General features: G+C 38.8%; 1 protein-coding gene across 2 annotated transcripts in view; it reads right to left on the bottom strand.

Moving 5' to 3' along the window:
- Positions 1–26721, bottom strand: part of kek5 (leucine-rich repeat, immunoglobulin-like domain-containing kekkon 5 protein) — an 86367-nt gene that overhangs the window by 7436 nt on the left and 52210 nt on the right. For both annotated transcript variants that reach the window (XM_017903959.1, XM_017903950.1), the window contains exons 2-3: positions 22687–22751; positions 871–1772 (exon numbers count right to left, since the gene is read on the bottom strand). In XM_017903959.1, the coding sequence (XP_017759448.1) occupies positions 871–1761 (891 nt within the window). In that variant the 5' untranslated portion in view covers positions 1762–1772; positions 22687–22751. The remainder of the gene's footprint in view (positions 1–870; positions 1773–22686; positions 22752–26721) is intronic.

Here is a 26721-nt window from a genome sequence, read left to right as displayed (position 1 = left end):
GTAAAGCTTTGCCTAACTATGCTGCTCTTTTGTAGGACGCGATTTCTAAAGATACTTCTTTTCTCTTTTGCCTGTCCTTTTGTCTATCCCTTTTTACTTGGTCATGTGCTAGTCTTCGCGAAATCAAAGGATTTTTCCAGTTAGATCAAAGAAGTCTTGCGACAATAAATTGGTTTCAGCCTAGTCCTAATGATATCCTTTTTGAAGAGAACCTATTGAAATTTAAGATTTAATAGTTTTTACATTTTTAAAAGATCTTCTGTAACTAAAATCCTTGTTGTCCTATTCTTTCGTAAAAATTTGTTTATTTTTGTCTTAATCGAATTAGAAGTGAAATTTTTTAAATTGAAAGTGAAGGTACAAATCGAAGAGATACACTTTCATGAAAAATGTACGAACACTGAAATAAATCTATCGTATAAGTCCTTCCAAAATATTCTACCTCGCCCTCTTTAGAGAAACAGACGTTCTTATTCCGTGTTCAAACATTTCGCGAGCGATTACAATTAAAAGTAAGGAAACACGCGTTCACAGCGGATAAATATTAAAAAGATGCATTCCACGACGAAATCAGGAAACAATTGAAACGTGGATCGTTTAGAGGCTTTCAGGCTAAGTTGCTTAAATGTGGATTTAACCGGCGCAAGCTTTTCAACGGAACTAACCTCCGCGCAGAGCCAGATTGTATACCAAATTGCTTGCAAGTTACTGTGGATTACCGCAGTCAACGTCTTACTCGCGCTTTTCTTTGCAATGCTTCACCATACTACGTTGTTCCCCACTACATCCCGCTCCCAACGCAATCTAACCAAGCTGTTTCCCCTCGTTCGACGAAGAAAAACGCAACTGACGCACAAATACACGTTGTACCTGCGGTTGTGGTATCCCAGAAGCCTTGCACCAAAAGGTGATGTTCCCTTTGCCAGCCTCGACCCTTACTGATGGCCCAATAGCGAAGATTTCAGGCCTACAGGCGAACTCGTCGCTGCTGATTTCATCCCACATCTTGTCAGCGAGGCTGGGCGGTTGCTGACACTTGGTGGGTTTGGTGTACAGTTTCCGTTCTATCGTCCAGTCCCGAAATCTCTTCAGATCACAGTTGCAATTCCATGGATTGTTATGCAGTTCCAAACTGCCAAGCATTGGCAACGACTCGAAGCTTTGTACCTTCAGTACGCTCAGGTTGTTCCTGTCCAGCGTCAACAGTCTCAAACCTGGCAGATTACGAAACGTCTTCTCCTCTATCCGCTCTAGCTCGTTGTTAGACAGCATCACTTTCTGCAGATACAATAGGTCACGAAACAGACCGTTCTCCAGCACCTTCAGCTTGTTCTCGTTCAACAGTAGCACCCTGAGTCGCTGGGTCTCCTCGAATGTGCCTGGGTACAGGGTCCTGATGTTGTTCGCCGACAGATCGATCTCGATCACGATCTTCAGACCGTTGAACGCATCTGTGTGGATAGACTCAATCTCGCATTTACGCAATACCAGCTTCTGCAGATTCACCAGGTGCACTCTGCTGAACGAGTCGTGCATCAGGTGGGTGATACGGTTCTCGGTCAGATCGAAGTTCTGGATTTCTGGTGAGAGGCCGCTAGGTATTTGCGTGAGGTTCTGCTTGATACATTCGGCGGCCTTCTTGCCGGAGATCCATCTGCACTTGCATGACGATGAGCACTGCGTCGTCCAATCTTCCTGGCTCCAACACACGACGACCACCAGCGTCGAGTACAGTAACAGTTTCGCTGTTCTTAGCTCCATCCCGAGGATTTCTGTTAACAAGAGAAACATGATGGCTAAGATTAGAACATGTTCGAGTGTACCATGTACATACGGATGCGTTATTTATTCTGGAGGGAAGATGGGGCTGGATATAATTTACGGACGTCAGGGGGAGTTCTTGTAGATGGAAGCTTTGATTCGAGTATTGGAAATAAAGAGAATAAGAGAAGAATTGTTAATATGTTAAGCGGGATGGTCGACATTGCTAGTCAAGATTAATTGCATTAGTCTTGCAAATGAATTTATTAACATTTTATTTATACTTGCAAAAACTGAAACCGAGTTCATAAAAATTTTTATTCAAAATTGCTCCTAACACTAAGAAATTATCCATTTGGTTGTTAATCTTGATGATAATGATAATATGCATAGTGCCTTTGTTATGTAAAAAGAATAACAAAAATGAAGGTAAAGAAAGAACTATGTATTATACGGTAACAAAGGATACATTAATAATCACATGAAAAGTGAGGGAGGTATAAATTGCTATTCGTAATCCTAACTTCTCATATTATAGTACGTAGTTTCCTTTTACCAAGGATTAAATGTACCGTTACAAGGAAATATTGAGATTGCTGAAAGCTTTCAGGATGTAATACTAATGTACATGTATACAATAATGATTTAGAAAGTTTGCAGTCAGATAATATGGCAGATATTTATTCATAAATATCTTGTTAAGTAATCCTAATACTTCACATATGCATACGTAAATCTGAGTTTAGTTTTATTTTAGATAATACGTCAAAATGAGCACTTTATTTTCTGAATTAAAATATGTGCGGTACACGCATAAGTAGGTTACGTTACCAAAAACTGTGTATTTGCAAGGACTCTTGTTAGTAATAGGTATAAATATTTGGGTAAAATATAACTTTTTCCATCTCCAAATATTGTAACTTGTGCTATCAATTACGCAGTGACCCAATTAACTCCAGTACCTGTACTTTTGTATATACGTATCGTGATTATTTTTATTTGATAACCCCCAATAGCCCTGATTTTTCCGTAAATCATCATGATCATGTATATATTGTTCATATTCTCATCTCTAAATAATTATAAGAACATTTCAACCATAGCTGCAGTTACAATGTTTAAAAATTAAAAACTATTAAATTTATTGTAAATAATAAATAAATAATAAATTAATATTATTCAACAAAATTCTTCAAGCATGAATTACAATAAAAATGAAAAAATCAATAAATCATTACTTACAAAAAAAAAAAAAGAAAAGGAAGAGACACGTATAATGATCAAGACTCTTCGACCAACCAGCAAGTAGTTCCTGACTATGTTTGCTGAATATAGACTATAATACCGTATTCCAGACTCATGTCAATTTAACTTCATCTACTATCAATTTCCCTATAGAAAATGTCACAGCAAGAAACGAGGCATAATAATATATTTAAAAACATATGAATAAAAATTGCAGTAAAAAATTTATAAAATAAGAATCAATTATGTACACCAACAGGACTAAATTTACAGCTTACACGAAGAAAACCATTTTTAGTCACTAAACTATAGAAATATATAATCTAATCGTATATTTACGTCATCCAAGAACGAGTTATTAAGTTCAGACAGCACGGCGCCATATACGCCGTCGTCAATTAGTATTTCTTGCATAGCAGCACTCGTAATGCAGTCGGCGGATCTGCGGGGCATTAGCGGCGGGATTTTAATTAAAAGCATTTTTAACTTGGCGGTTTACGCAAAACCTTCAACTTCCGGCCCGAGGGACAGTCGCGAGGCTGAGCAACGCAACGAACAAGAGGAAATTCAACTTTTCCTGTTATCATGGAACTCGTGAACGCAGCTCTCTGCAATACTTTCGAGCCGTCCCCATCGGTCGCCATCTCCGTTTGTTGTGCTCCTTAATCCCCACTACACCTATTTTTCCTTCCACTCCTTTTCCTACCGCACACAGCACCACTCAGCCTATCTTCCTTCCCATCTCTTACCTCCTTCTGTTAATCTCGAAATAAGACAAGTTGGACCAACTTGGTGTGGACCGTTTGTAATTTAACTTAATTTCGTTTCGGTGTCCCCCAATCGTCGGACGACGGTGCGTAGCTGAACTTAAATTAATACAACACGATGCCGAGTACGCTTTAGCCTTTTTATTATCGTCCGGGAGTTCGGGCTCGTGCATTAAATTACTCTTTCCGCTGACAGATACCCGCGGGTGCAATTCATTTCGCGTCGCTTAGCGGGTGCAGGAGGTAGAAAAAGAGATCTGAGGAATGGCAGCGCCCTGTGTGCTATTCGAATACATTTCAAAACTTTGATAGCAAGGAAAGAAGCGCGGGACGTAAGACTACAGCAGTGTTGCCCTATGACGGATATAATGGGTAAACTGATGCAAGGGAAAAGTAACCGCGTATTATACTGGAAAAAGAGTAGGCTATTTGGTAGGGGGCCAGTTCGTCTAACGCGTTTGCAACAACGTGGAATCCCGTAGGTTACGTTAGTTACACGAATTCGGTTATCGTTCGCTTCTAATTTGCGACGATGACACGGCTTGTACACAATCGACAAACTGCGTTTATCAAGTAGCCGCCATGCAAGCTGCGCGTAGCGGTCTGCGTACACGTGATCAAATATTTATAACCTGATTGTGTAATTGAGTGACATGGCGTGTCAACCGATCGACTTTCATTTCGATCGTTTCAGAATGGAATTTCGGGTCGGATCGAAACAAACTGGATAACTACGAGCAACCAGAGGGATATTGCTGTTTAAATGTACATCCGCGCGCAACTACTTGTTTTCAGGCGACCGTTTGCACCGAACGACCATTGTTTTTTCACCCTCGTTGTGGGGGATACCGTTGCTTTATATGGACAGCGATCGTTTGGGCCACGCGTTAATTCCTGTCAATGATACTATTTTTTCAATTTCACTCCAATTATTGCTTAAGTTCAATTACCGTGGGTTGTTGAGGATGAATTTTATGACGTTTTTATATCTGACACTGGGCGATTGTCTATCAAAGTCGTCATAAATAACAACATTCCGAGATAACGAATTCTCGTTGTGCAATGATCGCGTGGAACGCAGTAATCCTGCATTGTCCCGGCCGAATTTTGTTACAAATTTAATGCGTAACGGATGCATGGAAAATGGGTCCGGGAATGTTGGACACCGGATATCGGAATAATTGGCACGGTGATCTTTACATAACCTATATCTGATGAACACACGAAGTCAAATGTTCAGTTTATAGAATCAAATTAACACATGCCGAATACCGATCCTAACCTCAAAAATGGAAAAGAACGAAATTGGCTGTTTACGAATCGGGGTCTAAAAGTAACACTGAGAAAGAAATAACATCGTAATGAGGTTAGTTTAAGAATTTGCACACACAGAGGTTTCTGTCAGACATAACACCCGGCAACCAGTCCATAGCGGTAATAAAAGTAGCAATTGAAAAATTATTCAAAACCACACCCATATACTATTTCGATTTCAGTATAGGAAAGACACACCTTTAGTCAGTAGCTGGGTTTATTAAATTGATTAACCTCGTACACGCAGAAAGGCAAATAGGGAACGCGGTCGAAGGCCACCAGAGGATCCCCTGTCGGGTGTTCATCTCAGCCGGGAATCGAGAGCCTTGGGGGAGTACCAGCCCTCGTGGATCGCGAGAACCTTCCACATGCATGGATCGTGCGCGTGCAACCCCTCCTGCTGTATTGCTGAACTTTTCGAAGTCCCCGCCTGCAACGGAAAACTCATGGTCGGCATACTTCACGTTCTACCCCGTGGACTTTGCCGTCGAAAGACCAGAGGCCCCCGATTCTCTTGCGTCGAGTTTGCGGTGAGCTCCAAGACAAAATAAATACGGACCTGAGCTTCATTGCGCGTCCCATTTTTCTCGTTACATCGTTCCCCATGTTTCTTCTTCGTCCCCCCTTCGCCCCGTTATCGTCCGCCCCTAACTTCTTCCTCTACCTCTTAGTTTACTCTCGCTACCCGGTCCCAGCATTCCCGTTGCTAGCCTTTTTCTTGTCCCTTTTTTAGCTTCGGTGTGCCGTGCTGGTTTCACCCGATCGTTCTAGCGTGCATCGATCGCTCGCATTTGACTTGGAAATATCCGGCCAACGAGGGCATTAGATATGCATAAGGCGAAAGTAAAGAGTTTATATAGCTTCCGTGAATATACAGGGTTAGTCATCTAATGTTAGAACCCGAAGTTTCGTCGCAGATATTAAAGGTTCAATTTCTCTTTGCGACAAGGTTTGGGCAGGAATGTGTGTCAGAAAGAAGCAAACGTCATGACAATGATAGATATAAGTAACTCTGTTTCAGAGAGACATTGAAGACCCTAAGAACAATTCTAACCTTGAGATGTTAGAACTACGACTTTGAGAAGAACTATGTATTCTTTCCTGTTTATTATTTTTTACACGGAAAGTATCCTGTGCCTCGATGTCACTTACAGTCTACAAAGTCCTCATTTTGAAAGCTTGCAAGAGAGCATATCCAACCCGTACACACCGATTTATATGAGAGATGGTTCTCAAAAAAATATTTAACACGAATCCTTTTTATCGATCATCGTTCATATTAAAAAGAAAAATTAGTCCTGAAAGGTAGAGCTGGATAGGGTTGAAAGCATACTTTTTGAAATATCTCGAAAACTAGAAGGATCAGAGTCGAATTTTTGTGTACAAAAGCCTTTTTCGTGGTTAACTCAAACATACATACGTCATATAAAGACGTAATGTTCCTTTTACGAGATCCTTTTACTACCACTTTATGAAACTATTGTTTTGAAACGTCCTGTATATAGGTAAGGGGTAGAGAGTGAATTTCGTGGCTGCTGTAGCGAAATGAGACGAAGGTGAACTGGTCGTGGGGTCTTTCGGAAGGTCCGGAAGGGAGCCTCTACGTGCCTTGTTCCAGAACGTGCACAGGGAAGGAGTTTGACGTGAATATACATCCCTTACGTAGGCATGCGTGCATGCAAGTCCAGCCCTCTCGCAGCGCTTTGCATAAGCGGAGAAAATGTCGGATAGCAGGGCGCGTTTTTCTCTTCCTCAGGCTGAATTTCAAATTCGGATCGGTCTTATCAATCAGAATCAACTCTAGTCATGCTGCGTTGTCAGCTATGGTGTTTTCATAAAAACTTCATCCATCATGTTTATCTGCATCCAGTAAGATTGTTATCCCGCCTTGATTTTCTCCCGTTTCTTTTACTTTCAAGAAATATTTTCTGTCTTGCCGTTTCTCTGTGAAAAGATGAACGAGTAACCAAGTCCAAGTATAGGAAATTTAATAAAATCCTTTTATGACCGAGTGTTTTGGATTGCCTTTCTTTCACTCCGTTTTGGAGGGAAAATATTTATTTCTTCTGCGGTCTTTACTTTTGTAGAGACCTTTTCTTGAGCACTAAACCTGGTATACTGGCAGAAATAAATTTGAATACGTGACGAACAAAGTATAAGCATCGATTTTATAGCAACTTTGAAAATGGAAGTCATATGAATTATGCTCGTTTATAAATAATACGAAATATCTAGTCTTAAATATGGTTTCCATTTTCCGTCACATAATATATTCTACATTTAAAATTCTAATTTTAAAATATATTCCTGGATCCTTTTGAGTCACGAAATGGATAGCATATTTAAAATCTGATACCTTTTTATACCCAATCCAATTTACGACGATCTCTGCGCTTTTCTTGCTAACATAAAGTTTATTTTCAACAATATTTATTACTCAACGCTTACAATTTCACAATCTAATGATATAAAAATAATATAAAAAGTACTATGAAGAATTGTATGTTAATAAAGAATACCCAAATACTTTTGTACTCGACGGTATCATTTCCCAACTTACTACGTTCCATTCTCCACTAAACTTATCGATTTTATAATAATTTGCAGATCTAAAGTTCAATGACCAATTTGTCCTTTTACAAAAGCGAACATCGAATTATTTAATCGGCGAATCATACGCAAACGTGACCATTAATATCCATCGATCCATTCTATCGTACGCCTAGTTTTAGCAGGAAAACCTCATTATGTAAAGAGGGCGTAAATCAGGTACTAGTTTAAATAAATCAAACATTACTGCCACTGCGAATGAAATTTTATTCGAGGAAAAATAAAAAAGAAACGGAAAAGTAAAAATCGTTCCTATATAAATGTGTCTTCACGGAATTATCGGTCGTCACGCTCCCTGAGATTCAGGCGTTTCGAACTAGGGGGAAACAAAAAGGCCGCGATTTTATTTACAGGTACCTTTAAATTGAATTTCCAATCTCGGAAAATCGCCACGGCTAGAGACCGTCGGCGACGGAGTATTCGACGCTTTGCGGTTAATACGTCCATGGTGAATTCGAAAATCGTTATTCCGTTCGCTAAACCAATCTTCGCCATTGCCAGCGTGATCGACGATTTTTTTTCCCCCGTTTTTAACCTTTTGCTTTCTCTTCTTTTCCTATCTACTCCGTTCGTTCGTTTTGCGGCGTTTTCAAATCCCTGGAAAAATTATATCGTGCCTTCGCCGCTTTTATTACCCACGTACGCCTAGTACACGCGTATGGTTCTTCTCCGGACTACGCGATGGCGCTAGAGTCGACACATATCCATCGCCGACTGGATTTCCAGCGAACCACGATTCCTGGAATACCGATTCATCCGTATACTCGAGCACCGATTAACGGATCTTTTCACATGCAAAAAGCTTCCCCTCGTCGACGAGACTCTCCTCGCTTAATATCCGCTATTTCGCGAGTAATCGTCGAAGCGGCGGCCAATGAATTACGAGGTGATCGCCGGTTTGCCTGGCCATTATAAACCCTATCCGTTGCGCCTGTCACAGATACGTTCGAGCGATATAGATGCGCCAGACTCTACTGCCCGATCGTCGAGCTAGTTCTATAGTTTCCACGATATAATTATGCGATGCATCAATTAAATCGGATATTCGAAAACTTGCTGTGCGTTAATTCGTTCATTCGTCGGGATTCATTTGCAAGGAATGAGTGAGAACGTATGGCAAGCTGAATCTTAATAACATATTTGGGACGTTTTCATAAAATTTTAATGTTTTATAGCGAATGATTCTTCCTTTTGTGAAATGAAATATGTACTAGAGTGTCATTGAATGATCACAGACGTATATAATTTTCTTGTAATCATTCCACGAGTAACCGTTTTAAGACAGACTTAACTCACTAGCGCCACCACGGTCCATATCTCCAATAAATGTTATGAGAATGTTCTATATATAACGGAATTATTTTCTAATTTTACTAATGCAACCTAGAAATTTACTATTTACTATTTACTGTCATATTGCTTACACAATATTGTTGACGTAAGTTTTCCATGCTCATGAAAAGGATTAAATGACAATGACAATGTACAGGTTACGTCGCTGAATAAAGTTAAATTCTTCTCTAGTATAAATATTTCAAATTTGGGACATTGTTCAAAGTTGTGAGATGGATAATTATCGAATAGATACCTAGGCTCAGTTTATTGGGTGCACTTTGCGTAGTAAGAACCCTTCTTTAACTTAGAATAAAATCAAGTCGCAGTCTAGACTAGTTTCTTGGGGCAACGTCAGGATGGTAGCACTTTCAGTCTGGAGTCCTAGTCGACGTGGGTATCTGTGCATATTTTTATATGGCTGTGGGCCTTGTGATAAGAACCACTAATCGATTTCTTCACCACAAGGAAGGAAAATGGTGCGTCCGGATACTAAGTCACGCTAGGGATCCCTAAAAATGTCCCTAGGACACTATTATTGGTTTGGTGACTTACCCTTGTTATTGCATAAGCTGAGTGGAGATTGGCAATGATTCCTCTTATAGCATGAACTTATTTTATGCCATCGCATTTTCAAGCATTCACGTTGCAATTTTAATTTCGACTTTTAATTGCTCGCGTTTTCTATGTTTTTATATTTCACATCCAACACTCGGGGTAACAGTGCATAAGAATCAAACAAAACCTTCGTGAAGCTACTTTTGTCGATACATCGACCCAACTCTACCGCAGATTTTTCCATGATGAATTCTCGACTGCGTTAAGCGATCGCATTACGCACTCTGGCATTTTATTCCGTGCATAATTTTCCGTGCAGGTGTTTGCTCGAGAGCTCGTTGCGTTTAATCATCCGTGGAAATCTGTCGTTGCATATGCACCTGCATGGTCCGCGGAGCATCAAGTGACATAGCAATGATTTATGCTTGACAGTTTCAATCGGATAAACTTTATCGATCCTGACGAACCACAAATTGAACGTACAGATTTTCTAATATCTCCTTATATTCTAATATCTCCTTATGTCAAATATTCTTAAAATTCGCGTTACATATAAAAATATCTATTTTCGTTCACATAAAGTTCGTCCCAAATTTGCAATGCATCCAAGTTGATTTAAATTTGGCGACTCGAACCCCTCGTGACGAATTTTTAAACAAATTTTCTGTTCCCTTGTCCCCTCGGAATTTTTAAGGTACACTAGATGACGTTTAAATGAATAATTAATTAAGTAATATATACTGTATATGATATCTAAATTATGTATAAGTATATGAAAGTGTAAAAAGATTTTTCTAGTGCCTTCACGGAATGACGAATAGATGTCACTCTTCATTTCTTTACGAAAATTAGGTCAACGTGAAATGACGGAAGAAAGTGTCGTCATACTGAATGTCATATCGAAACTTTGGGTCTCAAACCATCGAAACATTATTTGTCGTCTTTGACCAAGAATTTGAAAAATTTTTAAATATGGTTATATAAACTTGTACGTGATATAACTCGTGAAAATTCACAGATCTTCAAGTAGCTCGATCCTTTTATTGAGCGAGATGAGATTCGTTAAGAAGGGATGAAAATGAGCCAGTACTGTTTGTTGGGATCTTTCGATTCAATTTCACTTATTTTGCTCCATGATGAGACAAGGGTTTGAAAATTCGCTTTAAAACATTCTATAATAGCAGATTTGTATTGCACATTTATTGGGTTGGTAGAAAAATAAATTGGTTAGTAACCGTTAACTTTAAACACATATATCTCAGCTTGTAATAAACTTTATTAATAGAAATAAGCACCATTCGAATCAATACAATTTTGCCAATGTGAAACAAGTTTACTTATTCCGGTTTCATAAAATTCCGGAGTTCTGAATGCGATGAAGTCGCTGAAGGCATTTTTGGCATCGTCTTGGTTTTTGAAGCATTTCTCCTGCAAGAAGCTGTCAAGATGCTTGAAGAAGTGGTAGTCGGTCGGCGAGAGGTCCGACGAGTATGGAGGATGAGAAACAATACCTTCGAGAAATGGATCGTTCTTGTTGCGCAGAATGAGTGCCGACGACACATCGAAAAGACGATTTTTTTGGTATCGCTTCAGTTTGTACGGGACCCATTTGTCGAGCTATTTTGACTTTCCAAGTTGTTTCAGATGGTCCAGAACTGTTTGATGAGATACGCCTAATTCTTTCGCAAGGTCACTAATTGTTGTGCGGGAGTCTGCTTCAATCAATGCCTTCAACTGGTCATTGTCAATTGTCGATGGGCGTCCACGACTTTCGTGATCTTCGAGTCCCTCATCTCCACTACGAAAATGCTTAAATCAAAGTTGCACCACACGTTCATGAACAGTGCCATGGCCAAATGCATCATTAATTTTCCGAGCCGTTTCCGTTGCTTTAGTGCCCAGTTTGAACTCGTAAAAGAAAATCGCACAAATTTGCTTCTTTTCCATGTCTAATTAAATAACGTAAATAAAACATAAATGATCACTACATGGAAAGTGTTCATTATGAAAATATAGAGCACAGTCAGCGCTTTCGAACGATATATAACATAACCACATTTACAAAATAGTTTATACCAATATCAAGTTGCAAAGATCGAAAATGCAAGAAACGAAATTATCTTTCTACCAAATTAATATATTGTATATTTGGAAGAATTTTGGGGGCACATGCTACCGTAATAGTTGAGACTATATACTTTCCAGTATTGTTAATTAAATATCATGAATATTTGTTAAATATATTAAATTTAATATATTTAATGTATATATATTTGTTAAATATAAAATTAAATAGAAAACTTATAGAAGTTCTACAACAAATAATTGAATATAACTCACTCAAATTCATAAATAAGACTGACTTAGCAAATAATATTTGCCAATAAACAAACTTTACTAACAAAGATCGAAGATTTACGCGACCCCAACGAACAGCCTCGTGAAATAAAATATCCCCAACAATGGACGGAAACAAAATCCGCTAAACGGATCACTGAACCAAGACCTCTTTCCTTCCCTTTCAACCGATCGTTCGCGCCAATTAAACCGTTCAGACCGTGAACAAATTCTTTCTCTTTAACCACCAGCACTTGAAACGATTACCACTCGCCGTTTCGTTTTATTTAATATCCACGGCACTTCGATTCGTTTCGTTAAAATTCACTACGATATTATCGATCGGAGGGAGACAGACAGGTAGACGTGCAGGCGAGAAATAGAGGTAGATAAAACGAGCCAATTCGCAGCGATGTATTCTTGAATAAAAATTTCAAAAAGTTTCACAGGTTCACGCTCGGTCGAGCTATCGATCGGATCTCCTCTTTCGCGTGAAACAGGAATAAGTCGCAGGGTGTTTGCCCCTTATTATGCGAAAGTTCCATCAGACACGAAGAATATTTTCATACAGACGCAGAACTGGAAACTGGCCAGACCTTCGCACGGGAGAAACAAGAGGTTAGGTAGGAGTGGGGGAAGAAACCAGTCAAGTCGAGTCGAGCCGAGTCAAGTCGAGCCGAGTCGAGTCGAGTCGAGTCGAGTCGAGTCGAGTCGTGTCGAGTCGAGTCGAGTCGAGTCAAGTAAAGTTAGAAGGAGTCGAGATGAGACGCACCGAGGTGAGACGAGGCGAAAGAAGTTTCGGGTAATTATTAGCGGACCGAATAACGGCGAAGAGATGGAATCGATTCGCAGAGAAACGAAAGCAGCATAAGGGTCAAGAGAGCATTGAGGGATCGTTTTCTCCCGCGAGCGATATCGTGTATATACGGTACGTTATATCCTCGGCGAGGGGAGGCGACAACTCGAGGGAAGATTCAGGTTCAAAGTGGACCGTCAGGCGGCGTAATAACGAAGCGACGGTGGAAAAGTTCTCGCCGAATTGCTCGGTTGAAACACAAATCGGTCGGTCGAGAGTAAACCGCACAGACCCCGGGAGCTCTTGTTCCCTGGTGCTATTATATTATCTCGTCCATTCCCCGCGTGTATCATTCTTCGATTTAATTTCATCAGACATTAACTGGTGGTGGAAAATTAGTTTGCGGTAAGAGAAGTCTCTTCCCTCTTTCTCTCTCTTTCTACCTCCCACCCGCCTCTCTCTCTCTCTCTCTCTCTCTCCCTCTCTTCATCTATCTATGTCTCTATCTCTTCCTCTGACTGCGAGTATGCCCTGTATACGAGATGACATATAATGAATTATTTCAAAAATTTTCAAGAATGTTTAAAAATTTTTTAAAGCTGACATTACAAAGTATATAAATGAAAGTGTCATCGATCATTTTTAATCGTTCCTGCATTACCGACTGTGTTTTTTTACGACTTTGAACTATACCCAAAGGATCACTTTACATTCTCATTTCGATATTTAAACAATATCCGAAACTCGTTTATCATGCGTATAGCGGATGCAAAAATGAAAAAATTTCCGTTGCAGGTGAAAAGCAAAGCAACGTTTCAAAGCCCCAAACACATCGTACCACTGGCACAGACAGAATTCAACTATCGTGCAGACTCCGTTCATGTTTCGTTGCTCGAAAAATTCTCCATTTTCGCCATTTTAATGTTTTCATTGGCGGACGAGAGTGAACGGGAACGAGCCCGCTCGGCCTCGAATCGAACGTTCCGTTAAAAATCGGAAAGCTTTCGATGCGGTAGGTAATTGTAGCCCCGGGCGAAAATTAATGGACCGCTGCATATTAACGATAGAAAATACGTTATTCATCCAATAATGGATATTCCGCGTGTTCAGCGCGGCTGTTTCGAGAAATAGTGGGAGGGCGCAGCGAGCGGTCGATGCGTCACGGTAGAACAGAGTTCGCAAGATATTTCATAATTTCACCATTTTTCGCCCAAGTGCATGTCACGTGCAAACGTTCACCACGTTTCGAGGCTTGTGAGAGGTGGTTATCACGTCGGAGAATAATGAAGGATGAACGAAAATGTGGATAATCGATTCTCACCTGTGCTTTACTCGCTTATGGAGAATTTTTTATGTTACGATATTGTACATTTTGCTTGGTTATGTTTGGATATCGATTACTATATCGATATCCACGAATTACGAATATTAATTTTCCATTAATGGACAATCGGGTTCGTTGATACTGACTTTCCTACAAATTTTGACCGTCATTGACATTTCCAGAAGTTTTAAACATTTCATCTTGCCAATTATATGTCCATTATTATATAAGTGGCATAAGCATGTTCGCTTCGTTTCAAAATATTCGAAGCTCCACCTTTTACGTATATTATTAAAATCCAGTTGTGCAATTTTTTGCTAGTTTCCCAAAAATGGTTTCATTTTAATGCGACATAAATGAATGGAACACGAAATTAGGATTCTTTCCTTGTACTACTTTTATAATTACCGACACACATAATACGGTGAACGTAGCAGACACTTGGTTAAATATTTGAAAACTTTTTTTAAAATTTTTAATAAGATTAGCAGTATCGATAATTAATTAAATCGTATATTGGCCATTTTTTCGACGATAAATTTTTATCTCAAATGCAGGTGTTCCGGAGAAGTTAACCGTTTGGTCGAAAAGAAGTCGGTAGATTGGATCTGTTTTTTTGAAGTGGAAACGTATTTATCGCGTGTGCTGGATGCATTGCAAAGGCGCCGCGTAGTAATCGACTTTCTAATTATAAATGAGAAATGGCGGACAGTGCGCGGAGGGAAGTCTGAACTCTCGTCGAGAGGTCACTTTCCACCGATAAGCTGTTAATACTTAATTACCAATGAATATCGATGCCGTCGACGCCGGCTGTTCGAATAATGGTGTTCGGTTGATAACACGATTCCGTCGACCTCTACGCGAAATGCTTCCGCAATTATTTCCACGTTTTCCGTTTGCACGAGCTCGACAAATTTTTGCAACAGTCCTCGGTGATCCATTTGGAAAGGCGAGGACCCGGTCGATAATGAGGTTACGCGAGTTTTTATCTCAAATGTAATCTCGATAATGCCCATGAAGTAACTGGGACGTTCCTACGAATAGGGAATTATATAATGGACGACTTTGTGCATACAATTTTTATTATATTTCATAATGAATGGTCGGTTGGACTCTTTTATGTGAATAAATTTTTTGAAAGAATATACATGTAAAATTAAATGTCCCCATCCATGGAATTATAATACAAATGAACTCTTCTACACAATTGTTACTGATCTTACGAGATTGATTAATTATCGCATTAATAAAAATGCCTTTATTCCACGTTATAGTCGAGAATGAAAAGTATTAATGTAACGCTGATAAAAGAATCAAGTGATAAGCGGTCGAACGCATTAAATTGATGACGTACTTTCAATCACAAACAAATTACGCAATTGCGCTACAAAGAAACACAGTTTGTTGAAATGTATTTACATAAAAAACTGGAGAATTTTCTTCGAATCGTCTTACTTGAAATACTAACACCGATTTATACTAATCTGGCAATTTTATTTTAGATCTCGAACAAAGGCGAAGAATTTCCATGCGACACGAAAGAAAGAAAGAAAGCCAGCACGTAACAGTACAAAATCCAAAATAGTATTTACTAACATTTTCATTTTAAAACCTTCTTTTTTCTTAATTTAGAATTTCCAAAGTGGTTATGACAGATTTAATGTTAGACCCTCGTTCATGGAAGCACACACGTACTCGCTAATCGACGAACGGCTCGACAGAAATTAGCAAGTACTTGTACATTCAGGTTCGAAATCGATATAATGAAGAAACGTTCTCCGGCAAATCAGGCGGCGCAGCTTTTCGCCATTGTGCTCGCTTCTAGTTTCATCCCCATCCTGTAATGCGACAGTGATACGGGGAGAAACCAAGACGGCATCCTAGAATGCTCACAGCGAGATATTAATATGGGTGAGGAGTCGATATACACCTGCTGCTACCCTCATGGGACGGCACCCTTTATGTAACTAAACCTCTCGTCGTGTATCCGTGCACATGCACGCAACGTGTCCGTGTAGCCACCCGTCGTCTGGTGTGAATGCAAGACCGCTGAACGGAGGAATATCGCTTGTGATTACGAGATACAACCGTCCCCGGAGAGGTTCCTAAGGAAGAACGATGCTGTGCCAAGGGAACACGCACACGTGCACGTACGTATTTACGTAGATGGAGGATCATATGGGTCACCAACGGCGTCCTTCCGCCACTGTAAACCCTTCCTTCCGGGTATTCCTTCAGCACGGGTCTAAATGGGAAGGACTGAGTCGTTTGGAAAAACAGGGATAAGAGTGAGGATTTTGGTAACCTGGAGATGTCGGATGTTAACTGGCACTGGAAATAGGGTGACTGGGATGGATAGAAACAACATACACGATTCCTTATATACATTGAGAAATATGATATGCGTTGCTCGTATTTTCTCAAGCTACGCCAGATATCTTGTTTGAAATGTGGAAGTGAAAATGGGCTGCTGTTTCGTTGGTTTTTTAACGCTCTAATTGTGATTTACGGGCTGGTGGTGGGTCAGGTGCGGCGTGTAAGAGCTTATGTTAATTTTAGGGTCGCGTTTGGGTAAAGAGAGTCAGCAGGTTTGAGGGAAGAACGTGTTATTCTATTTACTTTGACTTCTTTCGTATGTGATATTTTCTTGTCGCAAATTATCGAAGTTCATAGTAGAATGTAATAAATACGTTGGGACAAAGAGGAGTAAATTATAAATTTAAAATAGAATTAACTTAACTAACTAACTCATTGAACGGGAATTTATGAGATATTTCTTTGTTTGTAGTATACGACAGAAACGTGGTAATAAAAAGATAAAGTTGGAAAAAGTAACAAAGATAAATAAACACAAAAGCAAATCAAATTTAAGTAATTGGAAAACGATTTGCAACGTAACTTACGTGGTAGAAATTCTGTAACCGTGTTCAAGTACATCCACAAAGGAGATATTTGATCGACACAATCTTCCAACTTTGGTCGCTGTAACCATGCATTGGGAGAACATCATAATGAAGCACGAAACTAAGAAAATTGACACTTCGCGGAAAATACGGAGATTACTACACAAATTGGATGAACGTTTAGTCTATTAATATTTAAACCACGTGACATTGATCACTTTTTGCTAGAAAATAAAATACACTCGTAATAATAACACGAAATATAAAAACTCGAAATATTAAAATTTATTACTTTCTCATTATTACTTCAAAGACCAAAAATTTTTGCTGTTAAGTATCCCTTACTCCACGATTTAATCAATAACGTGATTCACTTGATAGCGGACGTACTTAGTCGAAACTCAACCGTTTCTCTGCTCGGATGATATTTTTCACTTCCAATGATACCCGCGCACTACGAGGGAACTCGCGAAACTAATTGGAAGAATAAGTGGCACGCCTTTGTTATTGACGCGACGTGATTGAAGCGTGGCGCTATATAATTTCCGTTCCTATCTGTCCGTATAAATACGTAGACATGCGGTACAATAAAGTGCACAGATGTCAAACCAAACGCAGCTGTGCACCGTAGGAAACTTGTATTTATCAGCGGATTGCTAAGATTACACGGCCGATCCACCTAATGGGATATTCTTGGAAATCGACTTCATCTGTCCGATCGAAGTGAGTATATGTTTAACAACGTAATAAGAGGCAAGACATGTCGCTTTCGTTTCCTGGAACGACTGCGGCGCATCATCCACAGAGATATGCCAGCAAATAATAAAAGGTGCATACACAGACGATAAATTATTGAATGCTCTGTTTAAATATAATTGGAGGATATCCAATTTGTGACGAATAATTGATGCTTTGGTGCCCACTCGAATTATATACGAAATTAAATATGTCTAAGCTTTTCATCTGTGCCGCTCATCTCAGAGATACGAAATTTTGAGTGGTTTATAAATGTCGCCGACGTTGCTTTTTATTTATCAGATGAAGCTATGTAATCGGATCTAATTCCGGCAGCAGCAGAACAATAACTTCATGAGACGATCTATACGAAAATAAAGAAACTGGATGCCTTCCTGATTTTGTTCGAAAATACTATGTTTCTAGAATTACGTGATTCCTATTTTCAATGATAAATAAAATGTATCTTAAACAATGTATTTCACTGTAGTCAAATTATTATAATTAATAATAATTATAATATAATTACAAATAGTATACTTCATTAGAGTCATCAGGGGCTACTACAATAAAACATATTGTTAACAATAACAAATTTCAGTGAGATATAAAATATGATATTAATTATTAGGTATTAAATCATCCATAAAGGACAAGGCTCGAACAATAAATTTCAATAATTTAGAAGGATTTTTAACGACACTTAATAGAATTGGATACTTCCATCGGTCACCATTAATTTTCAAAAAGTTAATTTTAAAATACTCAATCAATTTCCAAAATAAATTCACAAGAATCGTAGTGAGAAGTTCCAAGCTTGATCACGTGGTGTCTGTTCAAGATACCGAACAAAACTAAAAAATCCAAAGGGTCAGTCACGTACAGGTATTAATAGGAAGACAAATTTTTCGTGAAGACAATATGGCTGCCAGAAAATTACGAACAAAGGATAATGAGCACGTTATGTTAACCTGTACAGATAATGAGAATTGCTGACGTAAAACTTTAGTTGCGAGGTTACTTAGCCAATAAAGGGTACGCAGGGGGTTAAAGCGATCGCTGCATTGCCGGTAATTTTCTGCTAGAGGGCAGGAGTAGCGAGGCAACAAGATGGCGACTCGCTTGAGCAACGAAACAGTGAGACGGAAGGACATGTGAAACGGAAAATGCAAAGAAATGTCCGATCTTCTTTCCCCTCCAGCTTGGGGTGTACTTATGAACGGTATTTCTGTACCGTTTTAATATTATTACGCAGGCTGGAACTCGAAGGATAATCGAGTAGCAAGGCAAAGGCAACGAAACAAATAAAATTTCTTTTAATCTCGTCGTGAAATCTTTCCACCATAATATCTGGTCTCCGGGATCGGGACGGTTTGTGAGGATGATTAGTGGCCTTTGTGTACCTTAACTTCCGATTTTTATTCTATTTTTCATCCTGCTCGCCAAGCGATCATGAATGTAAATGGGTAAAAAATCAAGGGGATGAAGAACGTTGAGGATAACAAGTATTTGCTGTCGCGTTACGGTGTCTAGCTCCGTGACGTAATGGAACATTCCCATTACTCTCGATCTCGTTAAAATTGTATTGGAAATCGTTACACCCCGCTTACCCCGGTTATACGACGACAATGTTCTTTGTCATGAAATGTAATTCCTTATCGGATCCGTAAATCTTTAATCACGTGAAAATCCATTTTTACCCTGTTTACATTGGTTATTTCCCCTATTCCTTTTCCCTTTATAAAGACTATACTCAAAGGCTCGTTATTCCTTATCGATGAACGCGTTCTGCCTTTTATAGATGGAATATTTAGCGTTGAGGAGTGTACTCTTTATGTTTGTTTTGGCAGAATACCTCGTACGAGATATAGATATAATTTAATCAACCTTTGAGAGGAGGGGGGATTAGCAAATCCTCGACGTAGTTATCTGTTGTTTAATTAACGTCGGTTGTAGGAAAGTAAAGTACAATGCAGCTGAATAAAGTTCAAGCAAAATCGTACCAGAGATATGAAAACGTCATAACTGAGTTCATGTAATGCAAAAAGGTATCTGTAAAATTGGTGTAAATTAGAAATATTATAGTTTAATATATTTACTGATTTTGCGGATACCAAATTGGATTTGGTACATATTTCTGGAGTAACATGATATCTTTACACACTAAATGTCACTGAATTTGAAATAATTTCAAATTATGAAGTTTATTAAAGGACATGTAAAGTTCTGAAGTATAGAAACAGGTTTCCCATGGAATATACTACAAATCAAGAAAATCCAGTTACAGGTATCCATATATATTTCTACTTTTTACTTTCTTAAAAGAAAATCGAGTTTTCTATCACTGTTATGTAGTTACGGTAAGCCAATACGGCGATCATAGCGAATTGACAGTGGATAAATAAGAGAATCGGTAGGAAAGTTGGTCCAGACAAACGTGCAGTTCATGTTCTTTCCGATATCGAAACGCATCTAGCAACGCGAGTTTGCTTCCATTCCGGTGAGGTTGCCCCGTTTCTCCGGAAGTTCCGACTTTTCCGAATATTTACAGGCCACGTGTCGCGACACGAAATTGCGTAAACTTTTCAAATAAGCCAGACGATTGTGTAAACCATTCAAGGAAAAACGCAACCCACCGGAACCAGCTTTGCAGCAATAATCAGAAGCTCGTTGAAGATACTTTTTCTGAGGTGTATTTGACGTCCCTGAAATTAATTTAGGAAATTTTGCTTGCTGATTGAAGTCTGTATTATCGGATCGTTTTATTCGAATTTACTCCCGATAATAAATTTGTCTCGTGCTTGATGACGAATTTGGGAATGACAAATAGAGAAATGCGGTCACAGATATTAAATTTAAATTATGTACATTACCAAAGGAGATTATTAAGCAAATATTTGTACACATACAATGAAACTTATTTCAAGTATCATAGTTATGAAGAATTTCATAAAAATAAGAAAATAATATTTATACAACACAACGATTTTTAGTTTTACAACAATTTTGTTGTAATTTAAGGAACAAAGGTAGATAATTAAAAGGAAGAAAGGAGGAAAAGAAAATAGATGGACTGGGTACTCGTGGCCACGAATAGTGTAAAATGGTTTCTTATCAAAATTATGTTCAATCCCCTTTTAATTTATACAGTCTCATGCTTGCTGTTTATTTCGAATTACAGTGTAATACTCTCTGAATTGCACGAAAATTCTTCCAGTGATTATAAATGGCACTTCTACACCTCATATTTTTATATTCACCGCCAAAGATAGAGTTTCGTCACTTTATCACGCAAACAGTATTTTTTCTCTATAAACAATGAGTTATAAAGTGCAATTCTCTCTACACTTGCAAAAGCAGAAAACTCATTGAACTTTCATTCGCACGCTCGTGGCCCCGTGAAATCATCGTTCAACCTCAACGCGATCGACGCCATACGTCATGCCCACGCTGCCATTTATTTTCCTATAATCCGATTATTTTCCCGTTAACCGTGACGTTCGACGAAGAAAAAAATCACCGAGACTTCATAAAGAAGAGCGTTTCCTTTTTCTCTTTTCGTTACCAACGACCAGAAGCAATACTTAGTTTTCAAAGCTACATGGGACCAAGGGAGAACGCGCGCGTTTTCCCCTCCTTCCTTTTTCGTTAGCACGATCCTTTGATCTTTCAACGTCGCTGTTAGAGTTCCGGTCTATCAGCCGGTAGGCGCGCAAATGAGAAACTTTGGACTCCGTGAAATATTCAGAAACGCGTATCGCGGTAAATCTTTCTCCTCCACGAAATATTATTTATCGGGTCAAAATTATTTTTCAAATTACTTTTCCTTAGATTGCTTCTGTGACGCGGGCAAATCGAATGGGGCTTCTTTATCGAGATATTTCTCGCACGGAATTATGCCATCGTGCAAAACGATGAGTTTGTCGAACGTTCGAACGTTGTATTTGTTCACCACGTGATTGGATATTGTGTCGTACTTAATGTGTTTCCCTCGGTTCGCGGTAGATGGAGCTGGCAGCGGTGACAAAGGAATCTCGGGAGTAGTAATAATCTATGGCTGTCAATGTACGTAGCACCTGTTATTTATTGAATTTCTGTGTGTTAATTTAAGAATTCAAAAGACATATACGGACAGCATAGAAATACGGAGAAGTTGGTAAGATTTATTTTGTTTAATTGAGAATCTAGTACCGTCTTGCAATATCGAATACATCGAAATTTGTATTCTACTAATTTTAAATGGCTCAAAATACGAAATTATTTTTTAAGATTAAAATAAACTAAAAATACTGGCAATATTAATAATATCATTTAAACACGAATACTAATACATCTGATTCAATCAACCTAACCTCAAAGTAAATTCGAAAATTCAATGTTTCAATTACTCTTAATTATTGTTTAATTATCGAACCATACGTTGTCGAATGATATTCCAGATATTATTTTCGACACACGATTTTAGTCGTTTCATATCTTCGTCATTCTGACATAACGACGGTACACAACGGAAAGGAAAGAGTTCCAAATCGAGTTTCCATTAAGTGTTCAAATAATAAGAAATTTACAAATTTTCAGATATCGTGGGCTACCCTTCTATTATCGCCAGCTCCACGTCTTGTGTCGCAAGTTTGCGCAAACACCCGACAACAAAGAGTTTTCCTTCCATCTACTTCTTTTTGCAGGGGAAAGGGAGGACTCGTTGGTCTGTTTAGAAAATCAACTTTGCCGGTCGGTTTCGCAAAGGACGAGCAAGAAGTGGAGGCAGCGGGCAAAACGCGAAACGGTAGAACGGAATACGTATACCAGCCGGGCTTCGAGTAGAAGGAAAACTTTGAAATTTATCGACTTAATCGTTTCAGGGTAAGAAAACCGTCGGGGTGAAACGGGCTCGGCCACGAACTTCCTCGAACAAATTGGAACCGGTTGTTTTCCAACCGGTCGTGGGGCGGACGCAACACAGCCGTAGGTATAAATGTAAATGGGAGGCTAAGAAACGCTTACCCTTAATTTAGACAGGAGCGAGAAATCCGTGACCGCCTTGAGCGTCACTTTGCCAACGAAATGTTCTGCAACAGAGAACAAAGGAAAATCGTTAATCACATTGAATCTTGATGATAAACTAAGCTTCATAATTGATATTACTTTATGTCAATTTATAGTACTATAGTATCGTACCATACACCATCAGAAAAGACTATAGATTCCTTTATTTTAGGTTACATATAAATTAAACTGTAGTGGGAATTTTTGTTCATTATTACTTGGACTTTATTTACAAAACTCAAAAAAGAACACCATATTTGAGGCAATGTAAACTTGATTAAGCCTTTTTTCAAAAACTTAGAAGGTCCTTTAACTTTTTTAGAATTAGATAGAGTAGTTACTGCATATTCCAGTTGCTACTGAACACAAAGGGTCATAGTCTCACACTAGTCTCTATTAAGAATGAAGACTCATAATTCCAGCATCATGTTAAATGGAATCACATAATTAGTAATTCTCTCAGCATATCGAGCTACAATTCGAATCGACGTTGACCAATTTTGAGCTCCTTCGCAACCCCAGAGTTAGTCCAGTCAAAATCTCTACAACTGCCCGGCACTGAATCCAAGAATGGAACAGAGAATCTATCGACTCACACGTTTCTCATTATAGCATCTAAAAAGGACAACTGTTTACCAGCCAGTCGATTCTCAAATAACACCGATCAACTGTAATACCCTCGCAACTTTCAAGTCGTCCCGCAACAAGTTGACTCCGCTAAGAAGATCAGCGACCTCACGCAGACCCACTTACCACCCAGGACAAGAATTTTTATTCCGGATGCCGCGTAAATAATTCATTGAGGACAAGGAAGGATACCCGCGTGTTCGTGGATACGTCCACACGAAACCGGGACAAAGGAGAGCTTTTTCCCCGGCTGGTTATGAGAGACGAGGAACAGAGAGTGGAACGAGACCGAGGAACGTTAGCGATACGCGGGGCATTCTGTGTTGCACGGTTTGGCAAACAGTGAAACAAAAAACTTTCTATTAATGTGAACAAAGGGACCCGATCGGAATCTATTCGCGAGTTATGCGTCGAGTAAGCCGCTTTTCGCGGCGGCCGCTTTCAATTTAGCGTCCTGCGCCGAATATTCGCGAGCAAACCGCGACAACGTTCAATTTACTCCCGCGAAGCATGCGAACTATCACATCGCACTGTCGTTCGTTGTGATGGGTGTGGTTCGTGGTTCGATATCAATGTTACTGCACGATAACAGCGATTCGCTGATGCGAAGAGTCGTGCTAACTACGATACTACACTAGAAGCCAGGTATAAGCTGGTGCTGTAAGACTTTGGGTAAGCCCTAGGCCAATTCCGATTGAAAGTTTTATTCCGATGTTTCACAGGTAGGCAATCCTTCAGGCAGTGTATTTGAAATCAGTTCTGCGATTAGTACAAAGCAGGCCATATTCTGAGTACTGCATAGAACCAAAGGGATGATCCCTAGAAGTTATATGGGTTTGATTTGGTGTAATTTCGATTATTAAGTAAGTTAAGATTAACACTACATTTATTACGACCTGTAAAATAATTGAGAGATTGAAAAATTGATTATACTAATATTAGAACTATTTGGACCCTGGTGGGTTTAATGTTGAGATCATCAGGAGTCCCCTAAAATCAGCATATATCAGAAAGAAAGTTATGTAGGGTAAGAAGAATCTTCTTTTCCTAATTCTGCACCGTACTTTTTCACTGTGATAGGAAGGGTCTATAATTCAGGTAATTTTTAAAAAATAAGGCAGGAAAATTCCTGGAAAAATGGACCTCTTTGGATCGTCGTTCTTTCGCCACGTTAGACTGTGGTCGTATATCAGAGAAAGCCCGACGGCGTTAACTACTTTAACGCACGGTTCGTAACGCGAAATCGGTGACACATCGAGTCGTATTCACGAACAGAGGCGGTGATCGGGAGAATCGTTTGTCTTGGGAACTGGAACGGAACCACGGCACCGCGAAACTTCAGGTGAGCGAAACTCCACACCGCCCTCTGCGAGTCACGGCGGTGACGATAAGAAAATCGAGACCCGGTAGAGGGAGCTCCTTTTTCTCTGCTCGAACTTCGTGGCTAGGAGATTTATTTAGCTGCTAAGGTTGGTGAGTGCTACCTCTTGCCATAGATTAATTCTGTGGGATAAATCTTCGACTGTTGGTTCGAGTGTTGTGTGTACTCGCGTGTTAAAAGGGTCGGTTACTTATTGTCAGGAAATCTTATACGTAACAGTCGATTCTGTAAATATTCGTTTATAGGGATATAATAGGGGTGCAATCACTTTTCATGTACTTTATTTTATTTACTTACTTTTGACAGAATAAATGAATTTGTTGTAGAAAAATTAGAAAGGCGTAGAAATTTCAGAAAAATTCTAAGAAAAGGGCGTGTTTAGTGTCAAATACTAATATCTTTTTAACTGTCACTTTTTCTCAATTTCAATACATTCTTGAAGATACAGAAAAAAAGGGGAATGTATACGACGAAAATAACAAAATTCAGGACGGATTTAGGTATGAAGCAAGAGATAAGTATTTTAAAATTGTACTATAAAATGTACAAGACTCTGCTATAAAATGAATGCACTTTGGTTTTAAAATTGCAACAGAATGGAAAGAGAAATAGATTATACCAGTCACAGGAAATCAACAAGTTACCGAGGCGACAGCAGGGGATGAGAGATAAAGGTTAAAGAGTTTATAAAGATTAAAGGTGGAACAATGGAGGACCCCTATCTTTGATCTTAATTTAGCTAAAGTGAATTTTAAACACGTTATATGATGACACCTGCATTTAATCCCTGTTTCAATCAGCGATATGGTTAATGGCTGAACATTTTCAGTTTATGAGCTCTGGTTCTTTGCATATAAAGTGTGCAATGTTATTGACGTGATTTAAAAGATCGAAATTCTTGTTTTGTATTGTTTCGTATTTAAAGTGAAAATGGTAAATTCATATACATGCAACGAAATATTTGTATCAAAAATACAAAGAGAAATGTCATAAAATACACTCGTGTAAATTCCTTTTATGAGATTACATGGTTAATTGTTTGGGACAAATTAATACAACAGGAATTACACGTTTTGATAAAAAAAATTCAATATGAAAAAATCTGTAGATAGCAGAGAATTTCCAAAACATTTAATATTTGGCGAAATATTCGTTCCCTTTATTTGTCGAATTTCTTTTCAAATTGCAGATTAACGTATAAATAAATGAAATTCCATCCAGTAATAAAAAATCAAACAATGAGTACAATCTGTAAATGGTTGAAAATATTTATTTTAAGAATGAATAATTATTACTAATAAAAACAAAATTATGTTAATTGAAACAAGCAAATTACATCAACAAAATTATGCAAATTACAAGAAATAAATGATCGTAATTAAAAAAATAAAAATCAAATTACACTATTTACATCAACTATAAAAGAATGATGATGAAAAGTAACTCGGCTCGAATTTCAAGGAAAGTTCTAAAATTTATTACCACCAACTCGTAGAAATTACCATTAAGGTCAAGAACGCCGAATACGACCCGTTTCAGTTTCACAACCAAAGATCTACCAGAATTCCTAAAGCAGCCGGATATGCAATAGGAGAATCGTGGTTATTGCCTAAAGTCATAATAAAGTGCTTCCACTTTCACAGCCGCATTAATTGAATACGTTATCACGAATACCATCTGAGAGTTATCGATCGAGTCTGATTGGACGTGAGCTCGCAACGACTCGGGGTCTTTCGGTGATCCTGTCTTAGGGATCCTACCCCCACATCCTTACCCCCTTGTAATGAACCGTTTTTAAGGAACAGCGAGTATTCATTTATAAGGCGAAACGAAAGACTTGAGGAGACAGATTTTACGAGGGTAATCTAGTCGTGTTGCAGAACGGACGCACACTTACCGACTGAGGTGTTTAATTATTCCAAAGACGTACACATGGTTTACGTTAACCTTTCAGACACCCAAATTACTTCAGTCTTATTGCACAC

This window comes from Eufriesea mexicana, unplaced genomic scaffold, assembly GCF_001483705.2.
Source record: "Eufriesea mexicana isolate 0111107269 unplaced genomic scaffold, ASM148370v2 scaffold47447488, whole genome shotgun sequence".
Classification (NCBI taxonomy): domain Eukaryota; kingdom Metazoa; phylum Arthropoda; class Insecta; order Hymenoptera; family Apidae; genus Eufriesea; species Eufriesea mexicana.
This window is presented reverse-complemented; position numbering and strand designations above follow the sequence as displayed.